The sequence below is a fragment of the Rhinichthys klamathensis genome, unplaced genomic scaffold (assembly GCF_029890125.1).
Source record: "Rhinichthys klamathensis goyatoka isolate OS25496 unplaced genomic scaffold, OSU_Roscu_1.1 h1tg000111l_1, whole genome shotgun sequence".
In the NCBI taxonomy this organism is placed as follows: Eukaryota; Metazoa; Chordata; class Actinopteri; order Cypriniformes; family Leuciscidae; genus Rhinichthys; species Rhinichthys klamathensis.
The window spans coordinates 13,399,220-13,424,382 of record NW_026606649.1 but is presented as its reverse complement, the minus strand read 5'-3'; the positions used below and the strand labels follow the sequence as shown (position 1 = coordinate 13,424,382).

At 40.9% G+C, this 25,163-nt stretch overlaps 2 protein-coding genes across 2 annotated transcripts in view; one reads left to right on the top strand and one right to left on the bottom strand.

Moving 5' to 3' along the window:
- s100v2 (S100 calcium binding protein V2) overlaps positions 1–25,163 on the bottom strand; it is a 240,591-nt gene that overhangs the window by 13,460 nt on the left and 201,968 nt on the right. The gene's annotated exons all lie outside the window — the stretch shown is intronic.
- LOC130087975 (uncharacterized) lies at positions 18,204–23,313 on the top strand. Its single transcript, XM_056254555.1, has 4 exons — positions 18,204–18,356; positions 18,998–19,318; positions 20,038–20,334; positions 22,882–23,313. Exons 1-4 carry the CDS (start codon positions 18,308–18,310, stop codon positions 23,043–23,045), a joined length of 831 nt encoding a protein of 276 aa, XP_056110530.1. The 5' UTR covers positions 18,204–18,307; the 3' UTR covers positions 23,046–23,313.

Below are 25,163 nucleotides of genomic sequence, written 5' to 3'. Positions count from 1 at the left end.
CATCAGCGCGGCTTATTAGCGCGGCTGATGGGCTGATCAGCGCCAGCTGTTTTGAATGAGGATGTCCTATATATTGTTTGTTACCTCCTCCTGTCTTTGTCAGATGGTTGTTGAGGCTGACCAGGGTTCTACTCACCGTGTTTCTCCTGCATTTCAGTCCTGTTCACATGCAGTGATTTTCCTGAGGTTTCCCGGAGGATTATCTACTTGTTCCTGCGTCTGTGTCTGCCCATTGCGTCCCTGCGTTGCCGAGCCTGAGTCTTCTTCTGCCTGCTTCCACTCTGACCCACACGGCTATCTACTATTGTGCTTAATAAATATTATTGTTTACACGCACCTGAATCCTTTGACAATTTCCTTCAGAGTTGTGACACTTGGTGCATCAGAGCTGAGGGGGGCGTACACGATATTAGGCAGGGAGTTTTAATGTGTGGCTGATCAATGTATACAACATTAAAACCACCTGCATAATATTGTGCCAAAACAGCTCTGATGCGTTGAGGCATGGACTCCACAAGACCTCTGAAAGTGTCCTGCGGTATCTGGAACCAAGACATTACCAGCAGATCCTTTTAAGTCCAAAGTGGTGAGCTGCAGAGTCAATGAGGTCCAGCTCCCCCTCTCTGGACGTCTGATGGGTAGGAGGGATAGAGATGTGGGTAGGGTTAGGGTGTGGTTGGATATTCTAGCTCCAGCCATTAAGCCCAAATTACATCCGCTCCTCATCACTAGACGTCTAGTGAGGGGGAACTAGACGTAAGCTCCACCCATTTGTTCTGCAGTGAGCAGCCTCTCTTAAGCCCTGCAAGTTGGGAGGTGGGGCCTCCATGGATGTGATTTGTTGGGCCAGCACATACTCAATCGAATTGAGATCTGGGGAATTTGAAGGCCAAGCCAATACCTTGAACTCTTTGTCATGTTCCTCAAACATTTGAATATATAGCAATATTAATTAAAATATTTTGGGGAAAATAGCTTAAGCTAAACCAATATGCCATGAAAATTTTAGGGCCAATTTTCTATTATTTTTAATTTTGTAGCTCTTTGATGAGGACTTTATTTAATTTCTAGAGCTTATGGTTAACATTTTTTATTTTTTTATTTTTTTAAATCTACTAGCAACAGCAATCCGTCCATTTTTCAAACTGCTAGTCTTTTAAGAAATTATATCAGGGTGCCTTCCAACCTGTTCAGTTTGTACATATAAAAGTATAAAGAGAAGCAGGAAACCAAGAGCACATAGTTCCCTGTCATCCCAACAAGGGTTGAAACATAACATGACTGATTACGAATTTACTCTGCCTAATCTGATGCCAATGTCACAATTCCCTATCCTGTTCAAACCTGTGCTAAACTGAATCTACTTCTGCCCTGCCTTAATATCTCATAACTACTGAAATCACAGAGCCATGACTCTCCCTGTATCCGCTTTAACCAGCGGCGTTTCTATCCTTTCATCATTACCGGGACAAATTGTCCCTATATTTCAATTGTTCTTAACCAGTGGTCCGGGGCCCACTAGCAGACATGGGCAGTATTTTAATTAAATGTATTTTAAATACGTATTTAATTACTTTAGTGTATTTTGTAATTTGTATTTTGCAGGTGTGGAAAAAATAAAATGTAGTTTGTAACAAAATATTTTGAGGGAGTGTATTTAGAGTATTTCAAATACTTAAATACTTCCAAAAATCACCATAGTAAAAGATTTTGCCATATTTTCGGTCTGATGTTGGCAATGGCAATGTCCAGGTTAGATGCACGAAAATCACGTGAGACCCTGTAGACCGGGCTCCCTCCAAGAAGTGAAGGAGTTTTGAACACAGGAGAAGAAGTGGCACTGCTCCTCTTAAAAACGGCATTAAAGGTGCTATCAGCGATTTCAGGCCCAAAAAAGGCCGAAACATAAATGATCACATTCATCTAATTTTTCCTAGCGATCCGCTAGCTGCCCGCCCCATAAGCATGCCGTCCGAAAAAAAAAACGCGTCTCTGTAGGCAGCCTACGCTCTGAGATCTGCACACAAAAACAATGGGTTTCACCAACCACCAAAACCTAAATAAACAGTGTTCCAACCGATCACAGACAGTGTTGTGAGGTTTTGCACTCGTGCACGGCTGCACGCGAAGTCGGAGCAAAACCTCACAACACCCACCCCCTGTCGGTGATTTCCCCCTAGGAAAAATTAGATGAATGTGATCATTTATGTTTCGGCCTATTTTGGGCCTGAAATCGCTGATAGCACCTTTAAGGTAAAGTCTTTTGTGTAAAATATACAGTCTACACACACACATATTGCACACTGAATGGCATTATAGAGAAAATAATTGTGCCTTATGAGATCAATGCACTGTGTTTTCATTCATAAAGGACATCATATGTCCTACCTATTATGAAACAGTGCGTCTGTCGTAACTCCACTGAAATTTCCATGCTAAGCAAGCGTTCACAATATAGTTAGTTAGTTAGTTAGTTAGCGTCCTGTTCACCCTAGCTGGGTATGGACGACATCCTCTGTGATGCATTTCCATTGTGCTCGGTCCATTGCCAAGGTTTGAATATGTTCTTGCCAATCCCGGTCATATGGATTTAGTTCACAATATAAACGTATTACATATGAGAAATATTGATTTTCTATAAAACTACCACACCATTGATGTGAACTTAGCTATACATGCCATTTACGTCAGAGGGAGCTATTTCAGGCCCTGTAGAGATTTAGTGAAATGCCCATACTTTTTTATTTTGTTATTTCGCCATTTTGAATTTACACATTCATCATATTTGTGTTATTGCTACTATTTGTGTTATTGACCTTTCAGTAATAAAAAAAAGATTATTGTGGGAGTATTTTTGTATTTTCAAAATACTAATTACTTGTATTTTATTTAAATACATTTTTCACATCAGTATTTTGTATTTTATTTTGTTACATTTCATGAGCCAGTATTTGTATTTTGTAACAAAATAGTTTTTGATGTATTTGTGCCCACCTCTGCCCACTAGGAGCCTCTAGGAGCAATATTCAAATGGGATCCCAAGATGACTTAAAATGATTTAAAATAAGACAAAACAAACATTTTCAACATTGTAATAATTTTATATATTTACATTTATAAATGTAAATATATGTGTCAACTAGTCTCTCCCATGTGAAGGCCTCCTTCCCTTCCCTTTACCTCTATCACTACGTGATATTTCACGTAGTGAAACTACGGAAAGCTTCTAGGTTGGACATCACGCATCACACACATGACCAGCGTCGGCCAATAGTGAGCCTACGTGTGACGTGCAACCTAGAAGCTTTGCGCAATATCACTACGTGAAATATCACGGCCGTACAGAGAAGGAAATGATTAGTTGAATAAAGTCATTATTTTTGTTTGTTTTTTGCGCAAAAAAAGTATTCTCGTCGCTTGATAAACTTAAGGTTGAGCCACTGTAGTCACTCTGACTATTTTAACGATGTCTTTCATAACTTTTGGGCCAGCCAGTTTCGATCCCTTAAGAAGCCTATGGAGGAGTGATCCAGCTCTCAGATTTAATCAAAAATATCTTAATTTGTGTTCCAAATATGGCGACATTATAATGTCAATAATCGTGAGAAGATTTGAGATCCTCGCGAGAGGAAATGAGATCCGCACGCGCACAAGCGAAAGCCGCACGCTTGCATATTACTTTTGCGCGCAGAATTTCTCTGCTCGCGCGAGCAGGATTGTAACCCGCGAGGAGAAAACTGTGCTTTGAGCGCGCACAGAATCCCATGTACAAGTCCTTGCTCTGCTGCTCGCGAAACTTTAACCTGCTCGCTCGCTCGTGGTTAATCTTTTTGGCAGTAGGTGGGCGGATCCAGTCGGCATCATTTCACTACACATGATTGGTTACAGTTCCTGTCCTGTGATTGGCTGTACCATTTCGCTGTGTGCCAAATTATTCAAACATGGAAAAACTTTATATTACTGTTCAACTGTGACTTTATAATTTCCAGTAATAAAACATGAATTTATTTCACTTCTTAAGTTCATGTAGTAGAGAGATTAAAGGCTCTTCCCTGGTTGATATTTCTGTATTATACATTCTTTATTCCAATATTCTGAGATATAGAGTTTTGATTTCCATGAGCTGTAATCATTGGCAGAACTATTCAGATAATTTAATAATTAATTTAGTAAAAGTAATATCACACTGTAAAATTAAAATGAAAAAAGTTCGGCAAAAAAATGCGAATAAAGCTGGTGAAAGTGTGTTTCCATCAAACGGCTTTAAAGCGAATAAAAACCTGTGCGTAATGACGTCACATGCTGTTTTGCGATCAAATTGGTATATCGAATTGATTTGAGACATTTTAAGGTGTTTCTTTATTATTATTATTTATTCGCATGAGGTTTTTTACCGAACTTCAGATAATTCGATTGACAAGTTGACATTCGATTCTACTTCATACTCAATACTTGCATTCATGTTTTTTAAGTTTACAGTGTGATATTACTTTTACTAAATTAATTATCAAATTATCTGAATAGTTTTGCCAATGATTATGTCACCGGGTGAACAAACCGGGAACCAAAAAAATGGTTGACTCGTTTCCAGGGGGAAGAAATGCCGGTGTAACACCGGGCCGGCTCTGTTTTTACCTGTCATGGCCGCCGATCATAACAAGCGCCAGCTGAAGCCAGTGAGTAGCGCTTCATTGAAGCATGTGCTCGGGAAGAAAGCAGTATAAAGAGAGGGGCTTGAAGCACAGTAAGGAGGAAAAATGCTCTGGCAATAGGAAAGCTCCACAGGAGTGCTCGAGTGGATGGCGGCAGTGACCGTGAGCGGCGGCATGCAAGTGCGGAAAGCTGAGGTTTAATGCCTGATCGGTGTTCCATGTTGGGTCCCCCGAGGCATGCTCATTAAGTGAGCCCTTTTAGAAACCACGAACAGCAACGCAACGAAGTAAGTGAGAAAATCATACAGAGGCAGAAGGAGAGTGACTGGCAGAAAAGAGAGTGGAAACCCGCTGCAGGATTCACGTGATTCACCGAGGAAAAGTTAAGTGCACCCCTTTATGATTCACCTCTTGGAGAAAAACACATGTGAAGATTGCCATCACCAGTGTACGACTAACCCGTGTTTGTGGGCAGAGTGTGTTATCCTGTTGACAGTAACAGTAGCGGCTGGGAAGATCGCTGAATCCATGTTTATCTTCTGAGTCCAATATTCTGTGGTTCATACATCCTATGAAGAAAAGAGAAACGAGTTGAGTAATCGCTGTGAAGATAGAGTGAGTTTGCTGTGTCTAAAAGAGTGAATTAAACACGTGTGGAGAATTTACAAGAGTGATTTATGCACGAGTGTGGTGAGATCAAACAACTGTCTTCTCTGAGTTTCTGACGGATGAAATTGACCCATAACTTTGGAGATTTTTTCGAATTGATCTGTCCCCTCAGCTGTGTCCAGGTCCCTGAGATCGTGTGCAGGGTGCAGGGGAGAAAAGCTCAACACACCTTTAAAGCCACTGTCTGTTCTTTTATAAATTTAATAAATACTTACCTTTTTAACTTACCTTGGTTGTCTGCCTCTGGTGTCTGCTCCTCCGGAGTGTGGTAAATAACCCTTAACATCGGTGACAATTACAGCTCATGGAAATCAAAATTCTATATCTCAGAATATTAGAATAAAGAATGTATAATACAGAAATATCAACCAGGGAAGAGCCTTTAATCTCTCTACTACATGAACTTAAGACGTGAAATAAATTCATGTTTTATTACTGGAAATTATAAAGTCACAGTTGAACAGTAATATAAAGTTTTTCCATGTTTGAATAATTTGGCACACAGCGAAATGGTACAGCCAATCACAGGACAGGAACTGTAACCAATCATGTGTAGTGAAATGATGCCGACTGGATCCGCCCACCTACTGCCAAATATATTAGGCTTGTTTGAGATGAGCAAAATCTGCGCAGAACCGATCACCGGTGATCAGCGCGAGATGCATGCCGGTTAGAAATGTGTCCGAGTGCAGTCCGCCTTGCTCTGATGTCATGCCGACGTATGTCAAAAAACTCTCGCGACCGCAAGGCGCACGTGTCGGATTCTGCAGTCGCGCGCAGTTGCTCTCCACCATAGACAGTAAAAGAAATGGACACACCGACCCCATAGACTTCAATGGAGAAAAGTGAAGTCAAATAGAAGCACTCACTTCCTGATTGCCAAGCGCACTGCGCAGGCTCAAACTAAGCTTGACGACGTAGTTGTGACGTGAGCAACCTGACTGACAGTTGTACGTCTTCTAGTAGCGGTGCCAAGAGGAATCTGAATCATTCCCTTCTGAATCTTGCAGAGACTGAGATCGTGAGTATTAGCTGTCCATGAGCTAGCAGCAGGATCAACTTTATGACTCTCTATGGGCTTCTCCCTTGATTTTATGCCTCCACGTCCCCCGATTGCGTGCGAGCTTCTACTTCTGTCTTTACGGTAATTTCTCTTCTATGCGACAGAGAGTCGCGTGTTATGACGCAATCGTTAGCCTATTTTTACAAAAACTGCTTCTACGGGGCCACAACGTAAGATACAAGGTAATGGAGCATTTTATACATTGTCGTGTTTCTTTAGAAATAAATAATGGACAAATGGAGTCTTTAAACGTCTCAGATGTAAAGTTATTCGCTGTCAAAGTGACGCAAAAATGAATGGGAGTCAATGGGATGCTAACAGCAGGTGAAGGCTTGTTAGCCAATGGCGGCGCCCGGGGAGACTTCAGTTTCCGGCTGGTGGATTACCCCCTTGCTCTCCACCGACTGCGCTGATCAAAAGCACGATGGGAAACGACTTGCTGACGACACAGCTTAATGCTCATTGGTTTAAACAACCGTGATGTATTGTTCTCCTTTAAAATGTTTGATTTTAAAACTCTAATATCATGTTTTATGTGTATAAATTATGTGTGGATATTCCCAAACTCTCTGACAGTGCGATCTATGTGATGTAATTTTATTTTTATTTTTTTTAATAAAAACACATGTCTGTATTAAAGAAAAAATGATTGATAAACACGTAGGCCTATTTAAAATGGAATTAAATAAGTACTTTGGGTGTCTTGTTCTTTTTATTTGTTCATTTTATTTATTTTCATATAAAAGCAACAACTTAAATTACATCCAGTTTATTAGCAACACCATGCACGAGCGTGAATCCCGCGATATCCACCTTTGATCTCACAGGTGTCTGATCCACTGCGAGAAGCGAGATCTGTCCGGCTTGCCTGCGCTTTTTTCACTCCTCCCCTCACTGCAGCCGCCTACTCTCGCATACATTTCAGGCGGGGCAAGGCGCATCTCAAACAAGCTTATTAACCACAAGCGAGCGAGCAGGTTAAAGTTTCGCGAGCAGCAGAGCAAGGACTTGTATATGGGATTCTGCGCGCGCTCAAAGCAGTTTTCTCCTCGCGGGTTACAATCCTGCTCGCGCGAACAGAGAAATTCTGCGCGCAAAAGTAATATGCGCGCGTGCGGCTTTCGCTTGTGCGCGCAAGGATCTCAAATCTTCTCGCAATTATTGACATTATAATGCCGCCATACAAATTGTACGCAAACCGGAAATTGTTATGCGTGCGCACGAGAAACGTATGGCGTGCGCACGAGAAACGTATGGCGTGGGCACGAGAAACGTATCGCGTGGGCATGAGAAACGTATCGCGTGGGCACGAGAAACTATCGCGTGCGTCTTTTTTTTTTTTTTTTTTTTGCAAAGGTCCCTTTAGGGGCTCCGTATTAGTAAGGGGCTCCGTAAGTCCCTGTAAAGGCAATAAAAAAAAATTCTAAACACATTTTAAATGTTAGAAATGTATAGCTAAAACATATTACAAAGACTGTGAACTGTGAAGTACTGAATTGTGGAGTTAGACTAGGGGTGGGGGAAAAAATCGATTCTTAGATGCATCGCGATGCGGACGTGGGCGATTCTGAATCGATTCACAAATGTCAAAAAATCGATTTTTTTTTTTGATATATTTATAATAACGTAATATTGACGGAACGCGAAAGACGGAACTCTGAAGCGCGGAAGTGCAGTGGCCGGACCGTCTGTGGCGTGCACACATAGCAGAGACGCGATGGCTGAGCGCTAAACACCCTCCGCGTTAGGTTAAAAGCTGACGTGTGGAGATATTTTGGCTTCTGAAGTTGAAGGGGGAAAGGAGCTGGACAAGAGCCACACTAGTTGTAAGCTTTGTATAATAAAACTAACGACCGAAACACGACAAATATGAGAAACCATATGACACGTTTCCAGCCAGAGGAGGAAAAACACTCGGCTGTACCAGTCGTTATAATATTAATTTACTACAAGTATGCTCCTAGTTTAGGCACACATTTATTTTCCTGTTGGTTCTTTGCAATGTTAATAAAATATATTGTACGTTAATTCTTTATGGGTCATTACTTTGTACTTTTAAAGCAAAGTATTTATAGTCACACACACACAAAAGATTCAGATAATTGATTTGTAACATTATAAATGTCTTCACTGTAACTTTTGATCAATTTAATTTATCCTTGATGAATAAAAGTATTGATTTCTTTTTTCTTTCGCCCAAAAAAATTAAATAAAAAATCTTACCGACTCCAAAATTTTGAACGGTATTGTTTAATGTTACAAAAGCTTTCTATTTCAGATAAATGCTGTTCTTTTGAATTTCTGGGTGATTCTCTGAATTGGGTGCCCTTCAAATCCCCCAAACTTGCTTCAAAGATTTTCAATTGAAGGAAATCACAAAATGCATTTTAACGCTGTCAATTAATAGAACCAGGTGCCTTTGCATTATAATGCAACACAATTGCTTTTAAAAAATAATTTAATTTAAAGATAATGGGTTGCCTAAGTAGTAGACAACAAGCATGTTTGCATGTCCTCAGTAACCATCATTACATTTTCATTGAATATCAAACAAATAAAAAGTGCAAATTAATACCAAAATGTTGCTGCTAATATAATCATATGTTGGTCTAGTGTATTTTCGTTTACTGTTGTGAAATGGAAAATCAATAATCGCTAATCGAGAATCGTTAATAATCGAAAATCGACTGTAATCGAATCGGGACTTCAATAATCGTAATCGAATCGAATCGGGAAATCAGACAGATCAACCACCCCTAAGTTAGACTGTTAAACAGTTTTTCACCATTGCTATTTTCCGGATTTTCTGGGCGGGGCTAAAACAGGGCTCGATGACGCACTGGAGCCCCTGGACATGCCCCTACTTGATGACGCACTGGAGCCACTGAGGCTGGCCGCTCCCCTAACAATATTAATACAACACATTCACCTCAGTTTGCCGCTCAATCGCGAGTTACTGTCAGTACTATTATTAGTTACAACAGCCTACACTTTGCGAGTTAGCTATGCTTTCGTCACGGAAATGCGTACTACCTGGATGCGATCATGTACAAAACAGATCGGTGTCCTTATTTAAATTTCCTAAAAACGATCACATCAAGAAGAGGTGGATTAATTTTGTGAAGAGACCTTGTTGGAGAGCTGAGGATCACCAAAACCCGCCTCTGTAGTGATCATTTTACACGGGATAGTTTTATAAACTTTCGTCGGAGACAACTGAGATTCACTGATAATCCGCTGTTACTGGTGAATGGGGCTGCACCGACTATCTCCCGCCTCGGCCTTCGTCCTCCTGTCGCGCCGACAACTGGTGCCATCATCGGCAGTGCGTGCCCACCAATGAGTGTGTAAGTTGCCTTGTGTGCTTATGTTATAATTATAGTAGGTAGTCCACAGTAACTCTACTGCTGCTGTAGCGGTGACAGTTGAGTGTGGCTGTGGCGACGGCAGCTTTCCCGTGAGTGGGCGTGGTTTCAGCGCAGCCAGCGGACACGCCCCTAGCGTTTGAGAGCAGATACTACTGCTCATTTTTTCAAGATATTATTTGAAATTACTAGTACAAATTACTTATTTGATGTACTTGCCGGCTTTTTTTATCATTCAAATTTGGGTGGGTGACTAATAACACATTTTTCTGTGGTGTGACAAACTCAAAACACATACTTAATTTTGACTTTACAGGGACTTTAAGGGTTTTCTGTTAGCATGGTGTCGTGTTAGCGGCCCGTAAGTTAATAACTAATGATCGTTGCGACGGAAGTGAATCAATCAAAACTAACTTAGCTGGACAAAAACTTTATTCTAGAGCTGCTGTAAAGCCAAACCAATCTATGTTACTTTAATTTGCTATTATCACTATAAAGATGCTTTAAAATAATCTATATTGTTAAAAGCGCTATATAAATGAAGGTGACTGACTGACAGTCTCAGAAGGATGGACAAAACCAGTGATATATCAACTGATTTGATAACTCTGAGTTCTTATATCATTTTCTAAACTATAGCGATAAACTGTGATAATGTGAGAAATGTTGAAGGAGTCTGAATAAATTTTGGTTTGACTGTACATTATTGTGAGAATTAGCCAACAAACTGCACTGCAGCATGAAAAATATTAAAAGCACCCAGTAATAAAGTGAGACTGATGCGACGGCCAGACAGAAAATCTCCAGGAAAATGAAAAGACTAGAGCGGATCGTGGGAATAGACGGCTTTGCCTCAAGGTGTTTTTACTGAGAATCTGCAAACTAATCTGAGACGCACTGATTGTCTGACTGCCTGCCACTGATCAAGCCAAACACTGTTGTTGTGCAAATGAACGGCCAGAACACATTTAAGTTTTCTGTTGGAACGGTGTCGTGTAAGCGGCCCCTAAGTTAATAACTAATGATCTTTGCAACGGATGTGAATCAATCAAAACTAACTTTAGCTGGACAATAACTTTATTCTAGAGCTGCTGTAAAGCCAAACAATCTGTTACTTTAATTTCCAATTATCACTGTAAATCTATATTGTTAAAAGCGCTATATAAATGAAGGTGAGTTGACTTGACTTGACATTTGCATTGCCATTATACATTATATTTTATTTTATATTTTAAATTTTAAATTTTAAATTTTAATATTTTATATTTTATGTTCTAGTTATGCAAAGTTATAAAATAAAATCCTTATCCTTAATCCTTGTTCAGTAAATCTCAAACAGCTGCAAGTCATAGGGCCTTTGAATATTGCTGAATGGGTAATGTTCATCTCCGTGGCTCTCCTGCGTTTTAGAGCTTTTAGAGTTTTCGAGGGAATTCCTCTGGCTTCAAAAATTCAAAACTGGTGCGCACATCCCAAACACCCAGATAGGGCTCAGGTGCAGGACAACAAAGTAACATAAAGGGAAAAAAAAGAAGAAGCGTGAAGTCCGCACACTGAAAATAGCTGCTCCAAATGAATTTATTAATAGCACAACGTTTCGACCATCAGGTCTTCATCAGGGACAATACCAATGTAGAGTAAAGTCAACTTTAAATAGAAACAGGTCACCTTAATTGGGCCCACACAAAAATATGTGACAAAAATAATAATAATACAGAATAATAGCAATATCAAAAATATAACAAGATCTATATTACTGAAAAAAAAGGAAAAAAAGAATATTATATAGTATACAGCTTAACTAATAATCAACAACAGATGAAGAAATGGCTCAATCACTATAAAATAGGCTTAATATCAAAATCCTCATTCAACCCTGATGGTGATAGAGTATTTAAGGTATAAATCCAAAAACATTCCCTCTGTTATAATTTCTTCTCGTAATCTCCTCCCCTTGAGTTTTTTTTTTACCTTCTCTGTACCTGTCAGGGATCACAGATGAAGCAAACAAGTTGGTAAGTTTTACTGCTTTATTTGTGCAGAGGGATCGAAGTCAGAGATAACAGGTGAGAAACCAATGACAAAGAAACATAAAGGAAGCTTAGCTGAGGTTAAAGTCCTTTTCTCTCTTTCACTCTCTTTTGCAGGTGACTTGACGGTAGATTGGTTCTGGCAGACTGGTCATGGACGGATGGAAGGCAGGTAAGGAACAGGTAGGTATCGGAAGTCTGTGAGCCATGAAATGACCAGACCAGACAAGTGACTGCAGTGAAGGTGAGTGTTTTATAGTCCATATTGGTGATGGGACACAGGTGACGGTGATCAGTAATCAGGGGATAATGAACGGGGAAGTGTCTGGTTGGGTGAAAGGGAACGAGTGGGTGGAGATGATGATCTAGATGGTGATGGAATCCTGACAGTAACCCCCCCCCCCCTCCCCCCCCTCCCGAGGCGGCTCTTGACGCCTGAGAAGGGTGCTGCCGGCGGCGAGGTCGACCACGACCCCTGGGAGCAGGACGGTCTGGATGATCACTGTGAAACTGGGTGAGTAGAGTAGGATCCAAGATGTCATCTCGCAGGACCCAAGAAAGCTCCTCTGGCCCGTAGCCCTCCCAGTCCACCACGTACTCCAGCCGAGGACCTCAACGCCGGGAATCTATGATAGAGCGGACTTGGTAAATGGGTTCCTCTTCGACGGGAACGGGAGGAGGTACGTCCGTGGAAGGGTTATCTGAGGGAACAGGAGTGACAGGGTCAGTGAAAGGTTTAAGCAAGGAAACATGGAATGAAGGAGAAATCTTGAAATGAGGGGGAAGGTTGAGCCTATAGGTCACTTCGTTCAACTGCCTCTGGATGGTGAATGGTCCGATGAATCGAGGACTCAGCTTACGGCAAGGTAGACGGAGACGGATGTCCCGAGTCGACAACCAAACCTTTTGTCCTGGCTGATACTGAGGGGTGTCGAGTCGATGTTGGTCTGCTTGTTCCTTGTGTCTCCGTACTGCCTGTTGTAGATGCACATGAGCTGAGTCCCATACCCCCTCGCTCTGATGGAACCAGAAGTCGACAGCTGGAACCTCCGAGGGCTTACCCGACCAAGGAAAGAGTGGAGGCTGGTAACCAAGGATACACTGGAAGGGGGTGAGCCCGGTGGTGCTCTGCCGCAGAGAGTTTTGGGCATACTCTGCCCATGGGAGGTAACGGCTCCAGCTGTCCTGGTACTGGTGGCAGTACGTCCACAGGTAACGTCCAATCTCCTAAATCTTCCGTTCAGTCTGGCCATTAGTCTGCGGGTGGTATCCTGAGGAGAGGTGGATGGAGACATGGAGTTTGAAGAAGGCTTGCCATACCCTTGAGATGAACTGAGGTCCCCTATCCGAAACGATATCCTCTGGGAGACCGAAGTTCCTAAAGACGTTGTGGAAAAGGGCTTCAGCTGCCTCTAAAGCAGTGGGAAGACCAGGTAAGGGAATCAGCTTGCAACCTTTTGAGAACCGGTCCACAACGACGAATACGCAGGTAAAGCCCTCTGAATTGGGTAGATCAGTCATGAAGTCGACTCCGATGTGTGACCATGGTCGTCGGGGAAGAGGTAACGGCACGAGCTTGCCTTCAGGGAGTCTTCTTGGGGTGTTGATGATAGCACAGACTGAACAACCGCGGACGAACCTGGAGACATCTCTGGAGATGGACGGCCACCAGTACCGTTGACTGAGGAGCGAGAGGGTACGCTTGCTACCCGGATGTCCAGAGCCCGGAACTGTGTGAGCTGAGTCCAGAAGGGGAGTACGAAGATGTTGAGGTACGAAGATACGCCCTTCTGGACCTCCCGGCGGAGCAGATTGGCATGCGAGCTCCTGTGCTATTTGTTGGTCAATTTCCCAGACGATGGGACTGAGGATTACGGCTGGAGGGAGGATAGGCTCTGGATGGAGATCTTCAACGGAGGTATGATGGAGTCGTGATAGTGCATCAGCCTTGCAATTCTTACTTCCGGGACGATAGGAAACCACGAAGTTGAAGCGTGTGAAAAACAGAGCCCAGCGGGCTTGTCTAGGGTTCAGTCTTTTGGCCTCCCTTAGGTACTCCAAGTTACGGTGATCGGTTATTACCGTGAATTGATGGTTAGCTCCCTCCAGCCAGTGCCTCCACTGCTCGAGGGCCAGTTTGATGGCCAGCAGCTCCCGGTTACCGACGTCATAGTTCCGCTCCGCCGGGGCTAACTTCTTGGAGAAGAAGGCACATGGAAGGAGTTTGGGTGGCTCACCCTGCCGCTGAGAGAGAACTGCTCCTCTCCAGTAGAAGAGGCATCCACCTCTACCACAAACGGAAGGTCCGGGTTGGGATGGATGAGGATAGGGGCAGTGATGAATGTTTCCTTTAATCGCTGGAAGGCCTGGACTGGGGTGGGCGATAAGGACAGAGACTTGGGCTGACCCTTGAGTGAAGAGGTGAGGGGAACACTGATGAGACTATAGTTCCGGATGAAACGTCTATAAAAGTTAGCGAAACCAAGGAAACGTTGCAGTTCTTTTACAGAGGAGGGTTGTGGCCAGTTCTGAATGGTTTCCACCTTCCTCTGGTCCATTTGAATGCCTTGCTAGTTGATTACGTAACCCAGGAAGTGAACGGTAGAGGTGTGAAACTCGCACTTCTCCAGTTTCAGATATAAACTGTGTGCTCTCAGCTTTTCGAGGACCTGGATGACATGTTGATGGTGTTCTGACATAGAAGATGAGTAGATGAGTATATCATCAATATAGACGATGACAAAACGGTTGAGGAATTCTCGAAGGACTTCATTCATGTGACCTTGAAAGACAGCAGGAGCATTGGACAATCCGAAAGGCATAACCTGATACTCATAATGGTCGGAGGGTGTCACAAAGGCAGTTTTCCACTCATCACCATGCCGGATTCGGATCAGGTTATATGCACTTCTGAGGTCCAGCTTGGAGAAGATGCGTGCTCCACGCAGCTGTTCCAGGGCGGCAGGGACCAGAGGAAGGGGATAACTGAATTTGACAGTTTGCGAGTTAAGATGACGGTAGTCGATACAGGGCCGCAAGCCTCCGTCCTTTTTTGCGATAAAGAAGAAGCTCGAAGCGGCAGGGGAGGTAGATGGTCGAATAAACTGTTGATGTAAAGCTTCTTCCACATACTCCTCCATGGCCTTCTGTTCCGGGATGGACAGAGGGTAAATACGACCCTTACGAAGAGTGGCTCCGGGTAGCAAGTCGATTGTGCAGTCCCATGGCCGGTGTGGAGGTAATTTAGTTGCCAGTACCTTACTGAATACGTCCTGGAACGCCTGGTACTCCACTGGGATTTCGACTTGAACTTGGACCTCTGGGCTTTCCACCGAAGTTGAACAGACAGGAACTTTGGACTCACCCGTAGATGACTTGGAACGAGACGAAGAACGGCGTTTCTGGATGGAACTGAGGCAGGATACATGGCAATCTTCACCCCAACGGAGTACTTCTCCAGTTCCCCAGTGGAGTACTGGCTGATGTTGTACTAGCCAGGGACGTCCCAGGATTATATCCGCTGTGGACTCCTCCAGCACCATAAGAGAGATTTCCTCTGAGTGTAGACAGCCGATGCGAAGAGTTAAAGTGGGTGTATAATGGCATATTCGACCTCGACCTAATGGCTTGCCTTGTATGGTGTGGACGGGAAGATCTCGGGACAGACGGCGTCGCCGAATATTCAGTTTTTGGTGAAACTGGGTGGATATGACGTTCCCTGCAGACCCGGAGTCAACGAGGGCTTGCGCTGGGAGACAAACACAGGAGGTTAAGACATGTACACTGGTACGTATTAGATGCTCGATCTTTGGAGAAAGTTGAATAGAACTCACCGCCTGCCGTGGAGGTCGAACAGGGCAAGCACTGAGGAGATGCTTGTCTGACGCACAGTACAGACAGAGGGAATGTTGAAATCTGCGCTGGCGTTCAGAGGCTGAAAGGTGGGTGGAGTCTACTTCCATAGGAACTGGTGCTGGAGGAGTAACTGATGGAGCCGGAGGCGGAGATCTGACAGTGGGTACAAACCTATCGCAAGCGGTGAGACGCTGGGAGGTTCGGATTGTCTGCTGAATCAGATTCTCTAACCCCATGATGTCTTCATAGAACACCAACAGGTGGCGTACGTCGGTATTCAACCCATGTCGAAAGGCAGTGATCAGGGCGGTTTCGTTCCAGCCGCTAGCCGCGGCTAGAGTGCGGAATTGGAGAGCATACGAACTCACTGATGAATTTCCTTGACGGAGGTTAAATAGTTGGTCATGAATGGACAGTTCAGATATAGTTTGCCCAAAAACCTCTTTAAAGTGCTGTTTGAAATCTGAGAAGGATTTGATCACCGGAGAATCTGAATCCCACAATGACTGTGCCCACCGAAGCGCTTGACCAGATAACAGTGATATAATGAAAGCCACCCGGGCGGTGTCATTACTGAATTGATGCTCATTCATAGCGATATACAAGGATACCTGCAGAAGAAACCCACTGCAGTTCTCCGCCTCACCAGAGTAGGGGGCTGGCCGGGCCATGGGACTCGCGGAGGCAGTGAACGAAGCAGCGGGAGGTTGCGGAAGTAGAGGTGGTGGAATGAATGCTGCGACGACCGGAGGATTAGCCGATGAGGAATCCTCTTCAGACCCCGACGGATTCTGCATTTTAGTGTGGTCTGGTCTTCTGTCAGGGATCACAGAGGAAGCAAACAAGTTGGTAAGTTTTACTGCTTTATTTGTGCAGAGGGATCGAAGTCGGAGATAACAGGTGAGAAACCAATGACAAAGAAACATAAAGGAAGCTTAGCTGAGGTTAAAGTCCTTTTCTCTCTTTCACTCTCTTTTGCAGGTGACTTGACGGTAGATTGGTTCTGGCAGACTGGTCATGGACGGATGGAAGGCAGGTAAGGAACAGGTAGGTATTGGAAGTCTGTGAGCCATGAAATGACGAGACCAGACAAGTGACTGCAGTGAAGGTGAGTGTTTTATAGTCCATATTGGTGATGGGACACAGGTGACGGTGATCAGTAATCAGGGGATAATGAACGGGGAAGTGTCTGGTTGGGTGAAAGGGAACGAGTGGGTGGAGATGATGATCTAGATGGTGATGGAATCCTGACAATACCGATATATTGTAAAACACTGACCTTATGACCTACTTGTCTAAAATGAGACGCTATAGGACTACGCATATCTCCGGTCCTAATATTACTGCGATGTTCGCTAATGCGAGTACACAATGGTCTGGACGTTTAACCAACATATGCAAGACTACAAGGGCAACAAATTAAATAAATCACATGAGTAGAAGCACAGGCAATAGTACCACGTATCAGAATACTGCGGCCAGTGCGTGGATGATTAAAGGAATTGCATTTATGTGTAAAGGCACACTGGACACAACTGACACACCTGTAATTGACTGGAGGAAGAGTTGTAATACTTTGTTTTATACGTGAAGGAAATTCAGATTTTACAAGCAAGTCACGAAGATTGTTTTGACGTTTAAAAACCAATTTCGGACCATTTTAAAAAACACCTGATAATTTAGGATCACTTGAAATAATATAGCATTAAAAAGTTGTGTTTTATTATTATACTTAGTTTGTAAGCATTGTATCTGAGATGTCTCATTGAATTTCTTTATGGCATTATCGATCCATTCATTACGGTAGCCACGATTAAAAAATCTTATGGTTAAATCAATCAGTGGATTGTTGAGAGTAAGATTCATCTGTGCAACAAACTCTACATACACGCTTAAATTGACTAATAGGCAAACTCTTGATTAAAGGTCTAGGATGGAAACTATCGCCTCTTAAAATAGGATTACTTGGTTTTCGATACGGATCGGTATGGAGTTTCCCGTCACATATGTATACTCTAACATCAAGAAAACTGATGCTTACTGGATCGCATTCCATAGTAAAATTCACATGCTCAGTCCTTGAGTTAAGATAATTCAAAAACGTCAACAGCTCTGCAGGTGTAGCCTTAGTAATCATAAAAATGTCATCAACATACCGTTTGCACCTTTTCTTTCAGTCTTTGTCCGATCTCTGTTGTGTTAATGTGTTTTCCCTGTCTTTCAGTTTGTAGAGTATTATTATTAAAGGTTGAATTTGCATCTGTAATCTCAGTCTTCACTCTGTTCCTGAGATAATCACAGTCTGAGAGTAGCAGGTGACAAAATTCTCAAGAAAATTTTGGTTAACATTGAAAGCCATGTTGAGGATGTCACTGTGAATATTTAGACAACTAACATTTAACACTGTTCCAGCTTTTAACTTCAACAGATATTAACCGAAGTTTTAAAAAAGTGCAATGGAATATACTGAGGTCCTGCATTTCAGTCAAACTGTTTATGATACCAATCTTACTGCATTTTAATGCTAAACTTGCCATCGTTTTAAGTATCCTGTGTTTTCTGTAGTCACTGACTACTGTGAGAAGACCTATCACAGACGGCTGAAAGGAAGACCAAGTTTTTGCTGATCAAGACAAATGAAGGATTCAGTTGTGTGATAGTCAGACATAAAAAATGAGCACCTGGCTGATGATGATCTGGGTATCTCTCACTATGGGAACAGGTAAAGAGATTTTACTCATTTTGTAATGAAGCAGTTTGTTAAATAAGAATTTTAGTCTCTAGAAATATACTTCTAAATTCATACAAAATCAAGTTGGTAACACTTTATTTCGATAGTCCACTTTAGACATTCTACTAACTATAAGTAACTTGTCATCTACCTACCAGTCATTAGAGTATTAGTAGACTGTCTGCTTAATATCTGCCAACACTTTATTTTGATGGTCTTCCAACATACCGACTATAAGTAACTTTGCAAGTACAGTACATGTCAACTTATTCTACTAACCGTACCCTAACTGTATACTAAAACTACTAAAATGAAAGTTAGTTGACATGTAGTTGCAAATTAATGAGTTGGTTGGCATGTACAAAAGTTACAAAGTTACTTATAGTTAGTAGAATGTCTAAAGTGGGCTATTGAAATAAAAAGCAACCATCAAGTTTATTTAAAGGTACTAATGGGGTTCAAAGGTTAACGTTAAGATTTAATTTTAACATTGGTAGGCGGGTAGGCATGATCATTTTGAAGTTATTAAAAATTAAATGCTTCTTTACGTTGTTCAAAAATCTGCTGTATAAAAGCCCCAATAGGAAAGAGTCCAAAGCATTAACATAAATGTCACAATATTTCTCATCTAGCGACAAAGGCGTTCATTGTGACACAGTTGCCGACAGTTGCTGAGGTGATGGCTGGAGAGGATGTCATTTTAAAGTGCAATATTGTGGAGTTGTACTCCCCGTGTTCCACGGTGGCTTGGCTGAGAGTCATTCCTGAGAATGCAACAATCAGCCTTACTGACAGACTTCAAATCGATCCTCATCACTCGTCCAACCAGTGGACCAGCATTTGTACTGCTGTTATCACCAATTCAACAGTGCATGACTCCAGTATGTACTATTGTGCAGCTGTGCAAAGCCGCTTTGCTCACATTGGCAATGGATCCCGGGTTATTGTGAAAGGTGAGTCTAATTAAATATAATAATAATAATAATAATAATAATAATCTCTTATTGTGAATTAATAGTTTATAGTAATATATGTACACAGAAGACAAAAATGTAATTATTGGTGGCACCATCAGCTCAACTTTACAAAAGGACTTTAAGAAAATTGTCATTTACTCCATAAAATGAGTGTGTAATAGTACATGAACTTTATAGCGAGATTTATCAATAGCATTTATATCCAGGATTAAATATTTACCTAGAATCAATAATTTTTCAGTTTTTTAATATAATTTTACATTTCATTCTTGTTTTTACACGCTGAATTATCCATGACTCCCATTTATACACTCACTCTTAAAAATAAAAATAAAGGTTCAAAAAGGTTTTTTTGCAGTGGTGCAATAGAAGCATTTTGGCTTCCCTAAATAACCTTTCAGTCAACATTTCTGAAAAAATTACTTTTTTTTATTTTCTTAGTGTGACTAACATTTTAATAATCAAAATAACTTTTTTCCAATGGAAAAATTCCATTTATATTAAAGGTTTTGATGGAACCATCAATGCCAATAAAGAACCTTTATTTTTAGGATTGTAGCCTATGTGCCTCACACTTTTAATACAACTGATTTACAGTAAACTCATTGAATAGCAATATAACATTCTAAAGTCTTTTATTGATGGTTAGTATTTCTCTCCATTATAACCAAATGTTTCTCTTAATCTCTTTCCAGAACACACTGTGTTTCCTGTTATTGATATTCTGACACCGCTGATCCCAAACGGTCTTTTAGTCCCTCTTCATTGTGTTGTGACCGGCATTGAGGCTTCTCAGATTCATATGTCCTGGGCTGTAGAGAGGAGAAAAGAGAAAGGACAGGCAGTTTTGACACATGGGAATAATGGTGGTATCCAGATCACCAGGAACCAAATTCTGATCACTGCTGAGGAGTGGGATAGGAAGGTGAAGTGCGTGTGTGTGGTGAAGTTTAGAGGACAGATCTATACCAAGACCCTTCAGCGACATCATGGTACAGTACAATATCTCTAAAATATACACTACAGTTTAAGAGTTTGGGGGAAAATTTTTTCAAAGAAATTAATACTTTTAATTATCAAGGAGGATACATTAAATGTATGAAAAGTGACAGTAAAGACACATGCAATGTTACAAAATATTTATGTTTCATATAAATGTTTTTTTCAGGGTTCGGTCACGTCTGTCTATTTCTTGGTTTTGTGAACCAAGAATCTATTTCTTGCTTACACTCCTGTTTTGTCATGTCTTTGTGTGGTCGCACAGCTTTGAGGGTTCTCGAGCCGTGCGCTCTCTTATCTGTGTATGCCTGTATGGTGTTTGGATCCCGGCACATCTCTCTAGATTCGGGGGGATTCCGATGAAAATATTAATCGGTGCTACTGCTTTTAACATTGATAATAATAAACAGCAAGTTGAGCAGCAAATCGGCATTTTAGAATGATTTTTGAAGGACTGATGGCTGCTGAAAATCAGCTTTGCAACCTGGAACAAATTACAGGCAGAAAGTCAGATTGGTGAGCTGGTCCGCTACTGCAACAACCTTAACCCTCAGGTGCTCTTCGGTCATTTCTGACCGAAACATTTTCTGTTTCGAAATGTTAAAAATCACAGCTTCATCGGAATGTTACGAAACTTGGTGATTTCTATGGCATTGGGTATGTGAACAGGTCATGATCCGAGCAGGCTAAGTGGTCGTAAAAAAAATAGTAACACTTGTGCTCTTCGGTCAAAAATGACCGACCATAGGAAATGAATGGGAAATTGACAAAAACACAAAAAGTCTGAGAATTTTTGTCAGTGCAATCTACAAATCAGCCACGATGCAGAAAAAAGTGCTCAACAATGAAGGGGTGACACTAAAACATCAAGAGTGCAAAACAGACAGTTTTAGTCTTTTCCTTACTCAGAGTTGCTCTCAGATCATTCCCGAATCGCTCTTAAGCTAAGACTCCTACGTAAAAGTTTTTAAGCTAAATTAAGAGTTTTCTGAGAGGATTCTTAGAATCTTTATGAATACGGGCCCTGGGGCCGTATTCACAAAGAATTTTAAGGCTTAAAGTAGCTCCTAACTGGCGAATTTAGGAGCAACTCCTAAAAATAATGGGCGTGTCACTCCTAACTTTAGGACTCCTCATTTTTTTCACTAAGAGTAATTCACGAAGCAAGTGTCGTTTTTCATTATTAGGCAAGTGGCGGTTTTCATTGGGGTATTAGGCTACCTTGATTTAATTTAATTTAATTCACGACTTTTCTCTCTCTCTCTCTGCCTTTTTAGAATCACACTTCACTGGGGCCTGCACAAACATGTCATTATATATGCATTTCGATGACATTACTATTATTATTTTGTGTAGGACACAGACATATTTAGATGTCGTAATTCCATGATTTGTTGCGTCTGTGTTATGTTCCGCATGATGGCCCTATCATCTAACGACCAATCACCGTGATCATTGCGAGGAAGCTCGTGCATGAGAATTGATGTCATCCATAGCAATGAAGACTCACTCTTAGTTTAGGAGTTGTCATTTTTTCTTACTAAGAGTAGGTCTGAAAGGCGTTGTGAATAACTTTTAAGAGAAAACTCCTAGCTAAAATATTTTAGTGCGATTTAGGAGTACTCAGTGGTAAGATCAAATTCTTCGTGAATACGGCCCCTGTCTCTGTATTAATCTGAAATACTGCAATAATTAAAAAAATATTTAAAAAAATTAGGATTTTTTTGGGGGGTTTTTTTGGCAAAAATGGACTATAAATATTGCATAAATATTAATAAGTAAAATTCTCTCAAAATACAAAATTAAAAAGAAAAAATATTATTGAACAAAAATAAATTGCATTGGTTTTACTGGGATGGAGAAAGTTTAATTTTTAGGTGTCCGGTCACTTCTGACCGGGAAGATAACACGTGTGACTCCGAAACGAAGAGCACCTGAGGATTAATAATTGAAGCTTTCCTTATTGTTTGTATAAAACTCCTGACTCAATAAAACGTGATTTTAGTTGGATCTGTTTGTCTGTCTTTAATTTTGCAGTGTTACTGTGATGTATGTATATTAATTATCATGTTAGGCTAGTAATGTAATAGCCAATGTTAGCAGTGCAGCATCTACTGGACAGCCCGAATTTGCTTTTATAAGTTAGGCCTGCATTCCACTTGTTTACGTTACAGACACCACTATGCTATAGCCTACACGAAACACGTCTTTTTTCTGCCTCCCAGTTGTGTGCGCAAGCAGTGATGACTTTGCCGAGAAATCCATGTATATTTCTGTATATAAGTACAAAATAGTTATTTTAATTGTAATTATTTTTCACAATTTTACGGTTTTCACCGGATTTCTGATCAAATAAATCCATTCTTTGTGAGCATAAGACTTCTGTCAAAAACATTTAAAAATGACCCCAAACTTTTGAACGGTAGTGTTTAATTAGTTCCTAATTTATTTATTCAGTGGTTTTAATGAACATCTTTATATTTAATAATCTGGGTTTATTTTTTCTAATGTACTTTTTCCCTTTTTCTCTCTCTCTGCAGATGCATCAAACGTGTGCTATGCTGTAAAACACATATATCTGTCTCTCTGCTTCATTTTTGGTTTCCTGCTTCTGATAACAGTGATTGTTTATGTTTATAAACTGGGACGAAAAACTTTTGTGAAGATGTGTCAATGCAAAAACTTATTCTCTTGTTCAGTCTGACATTTTGGATCACTGTTTCCAGGTCCAAACGCTACCAGATGCCCCAAGAAAACAACAAACGGTGCTAATATACACTCACGATGGGATGTAATATGAAAAATTATAGTCTTAATCTTCATCTCCATACCGAAATCCCAAATGGCCAGACAGTAATTCATCTGTTATGAATCATTAAAATACTTGAGTTTGGGATGTTGTGAGTACAAAGTAGGCCTAGTGTACAGCGTACATTTTTATGTGTGTGCATATGTGTAGGCTATATGAATAATTATTGCTCATAAACGGCTGTTGAAATAATATTCTCAGTCACACTTGGACCCGGAAACAGCATTCCTTAATCGTGACTTAACAAGCGGATATTCAAAGAGTTTTCAGTTTATCTATTTTGCTTTGACAAACTTTTATTCGTCAAACTTATTTTGTTTGGCATTGCTGTACATCAGATGAAAGATGGCAATAGTTACTAACATACTAATATTTGAAATAAATTGGCATATCTATTTGCAGGAAGCATGTTTCATGAGTAATTGTGATCTTTTTGATTCAGATTTTTATTGATGTTTATTTGATGTTTTGAATAGTGTGATATTTTGTGAAATGTCAGTTAATTTAAAGGATAAATCTAGACTTTCACCCAGGGCTGAACTCATTCCACAGCATAATATTTTTTAAAAGGAATTATATACAGTATATATATATATATATATATATATATATATATATATATATATATATATATATAACACTTAGTCTTATCTAAAACCTTTTTGGAAAAAGTCAACATTATCCCCCTTTTTTTTAATAAAATATATACAAATGTATTGTTTGACCCACCTTTTCTTGAAATCATATGAATTCACACCAAGGATCTCAAACCAAAATAAAATAACATATAAACATTTTTGATTTCATATATAATGGTATTAGTTTTTTTTTCCTATAGCCTATAAAGTGTCAGTCATGTGTCACTGAATGGCAAATGTAATTATTAGGAACAAAGTACCAGCAATAAAGAGAATTGTGCCTTATGTGACTTTGGTTATGTGTGGCAGGGTCACAGACAGGAAGTGATTTTTTCTTTCCTTCAGTGTTCTGTTTTTCTGTGTCCTCTTTTTTGTGTGGTCGCATGCACCACATGAGCAAAATGGTGATGTGGACCTCATATCATATTGGTTAATGTCCACACCTTGCTTTGTCAGCGGAAAAACTTCAGTCTCAAAAGTACGGCAACGAAACCTCAGAGATGCATAATTCCAACCCTGAAGTCTTTGGCGGAAGAACAGAATTGCTGATTTTGTTGAAATGAAGTAGGGCACAAGTATGTGCCACATTGCTTTAGTCTTAGATTGCATTCATGTATTTGGTAATTATGATCTTATTGTGTTAAAAAGATGCCAGTTTTTGTGTTATGCATCAATCATGGTTTGCAAGGCTGGCATACAATGACGGACATCTTTGCACATCTTAATGAACTAAACATACGAATGCAAAGAAAAATTAGAATTTGCTAACTAGCACAGACAAATAGTTTGGATTCAGATCAAAGCTTGCTATTTGGCGATGATGTCACGGTTTGGGTTTTGTTTCTTGTTCCTGGTTTTGTCTTGTCATGTGATTCCGTTTGTCATGTGATCCTGCCACGTGTCTTGTCATTGGTTAATCGTCTGATTATTGTTCACAGATGTCCCTTGTCTTGTCGTTAGTCTTGTGTATTTAAGCCCTCATGTTTGCCCTGTGTCTTTGTCTAGTATTGTATGTTACCTGTGAATGTTACCAGTCGTTGTTCTTGTTTCCAGTTTCTAGCCTTTGTTTTTGTTTGAACTTATGTTTATTATTAAAGTTGCATTTGGGTTCGCTACATCTTGCCTCCGTTGGAGTCAATTCATGACAGAATACTAGACCGCATTATGGACCCAGCAATCCGCCTCTTCCGCCTCAGCCAGGGAAACCGTCCAGTCGAGGAGTACGTCAAGGAATTCTGCGAGCTTTGCCATGGGGAGGATTTCAATGATGCTGTGTTAAAGGATATGTTCCGCCCATGAACCACTTTACCAGCTTATGCCAGCCAATACCCCTCGGAACACTCTGGTGGAGTATATTGACTTTGCCCTGATGTGG

Coding starts and splice junctions, on each gene's coding strand:
- LOC130087975 (XM_056254555.1), top strand. CDS start 18,308: ATGAGCACCTGGCTGATGATGATCTGGGTATCTCTCACTATGGGAACA. Junction 18,357..18,997: donor ATCTCTCACTATGGGAACAG/GTAAAGAGATTT, acceptor TTTCTCATCTAG/CGACAAAGGCGTTCATTGTG. Junction 19,319..20,037: donor ATCCCGGGTTATTGTGAAAG/GTGAGTCTAATT, acceptor ATCTCTTTCCAG/AACACACTGTGTTTCCTGTT.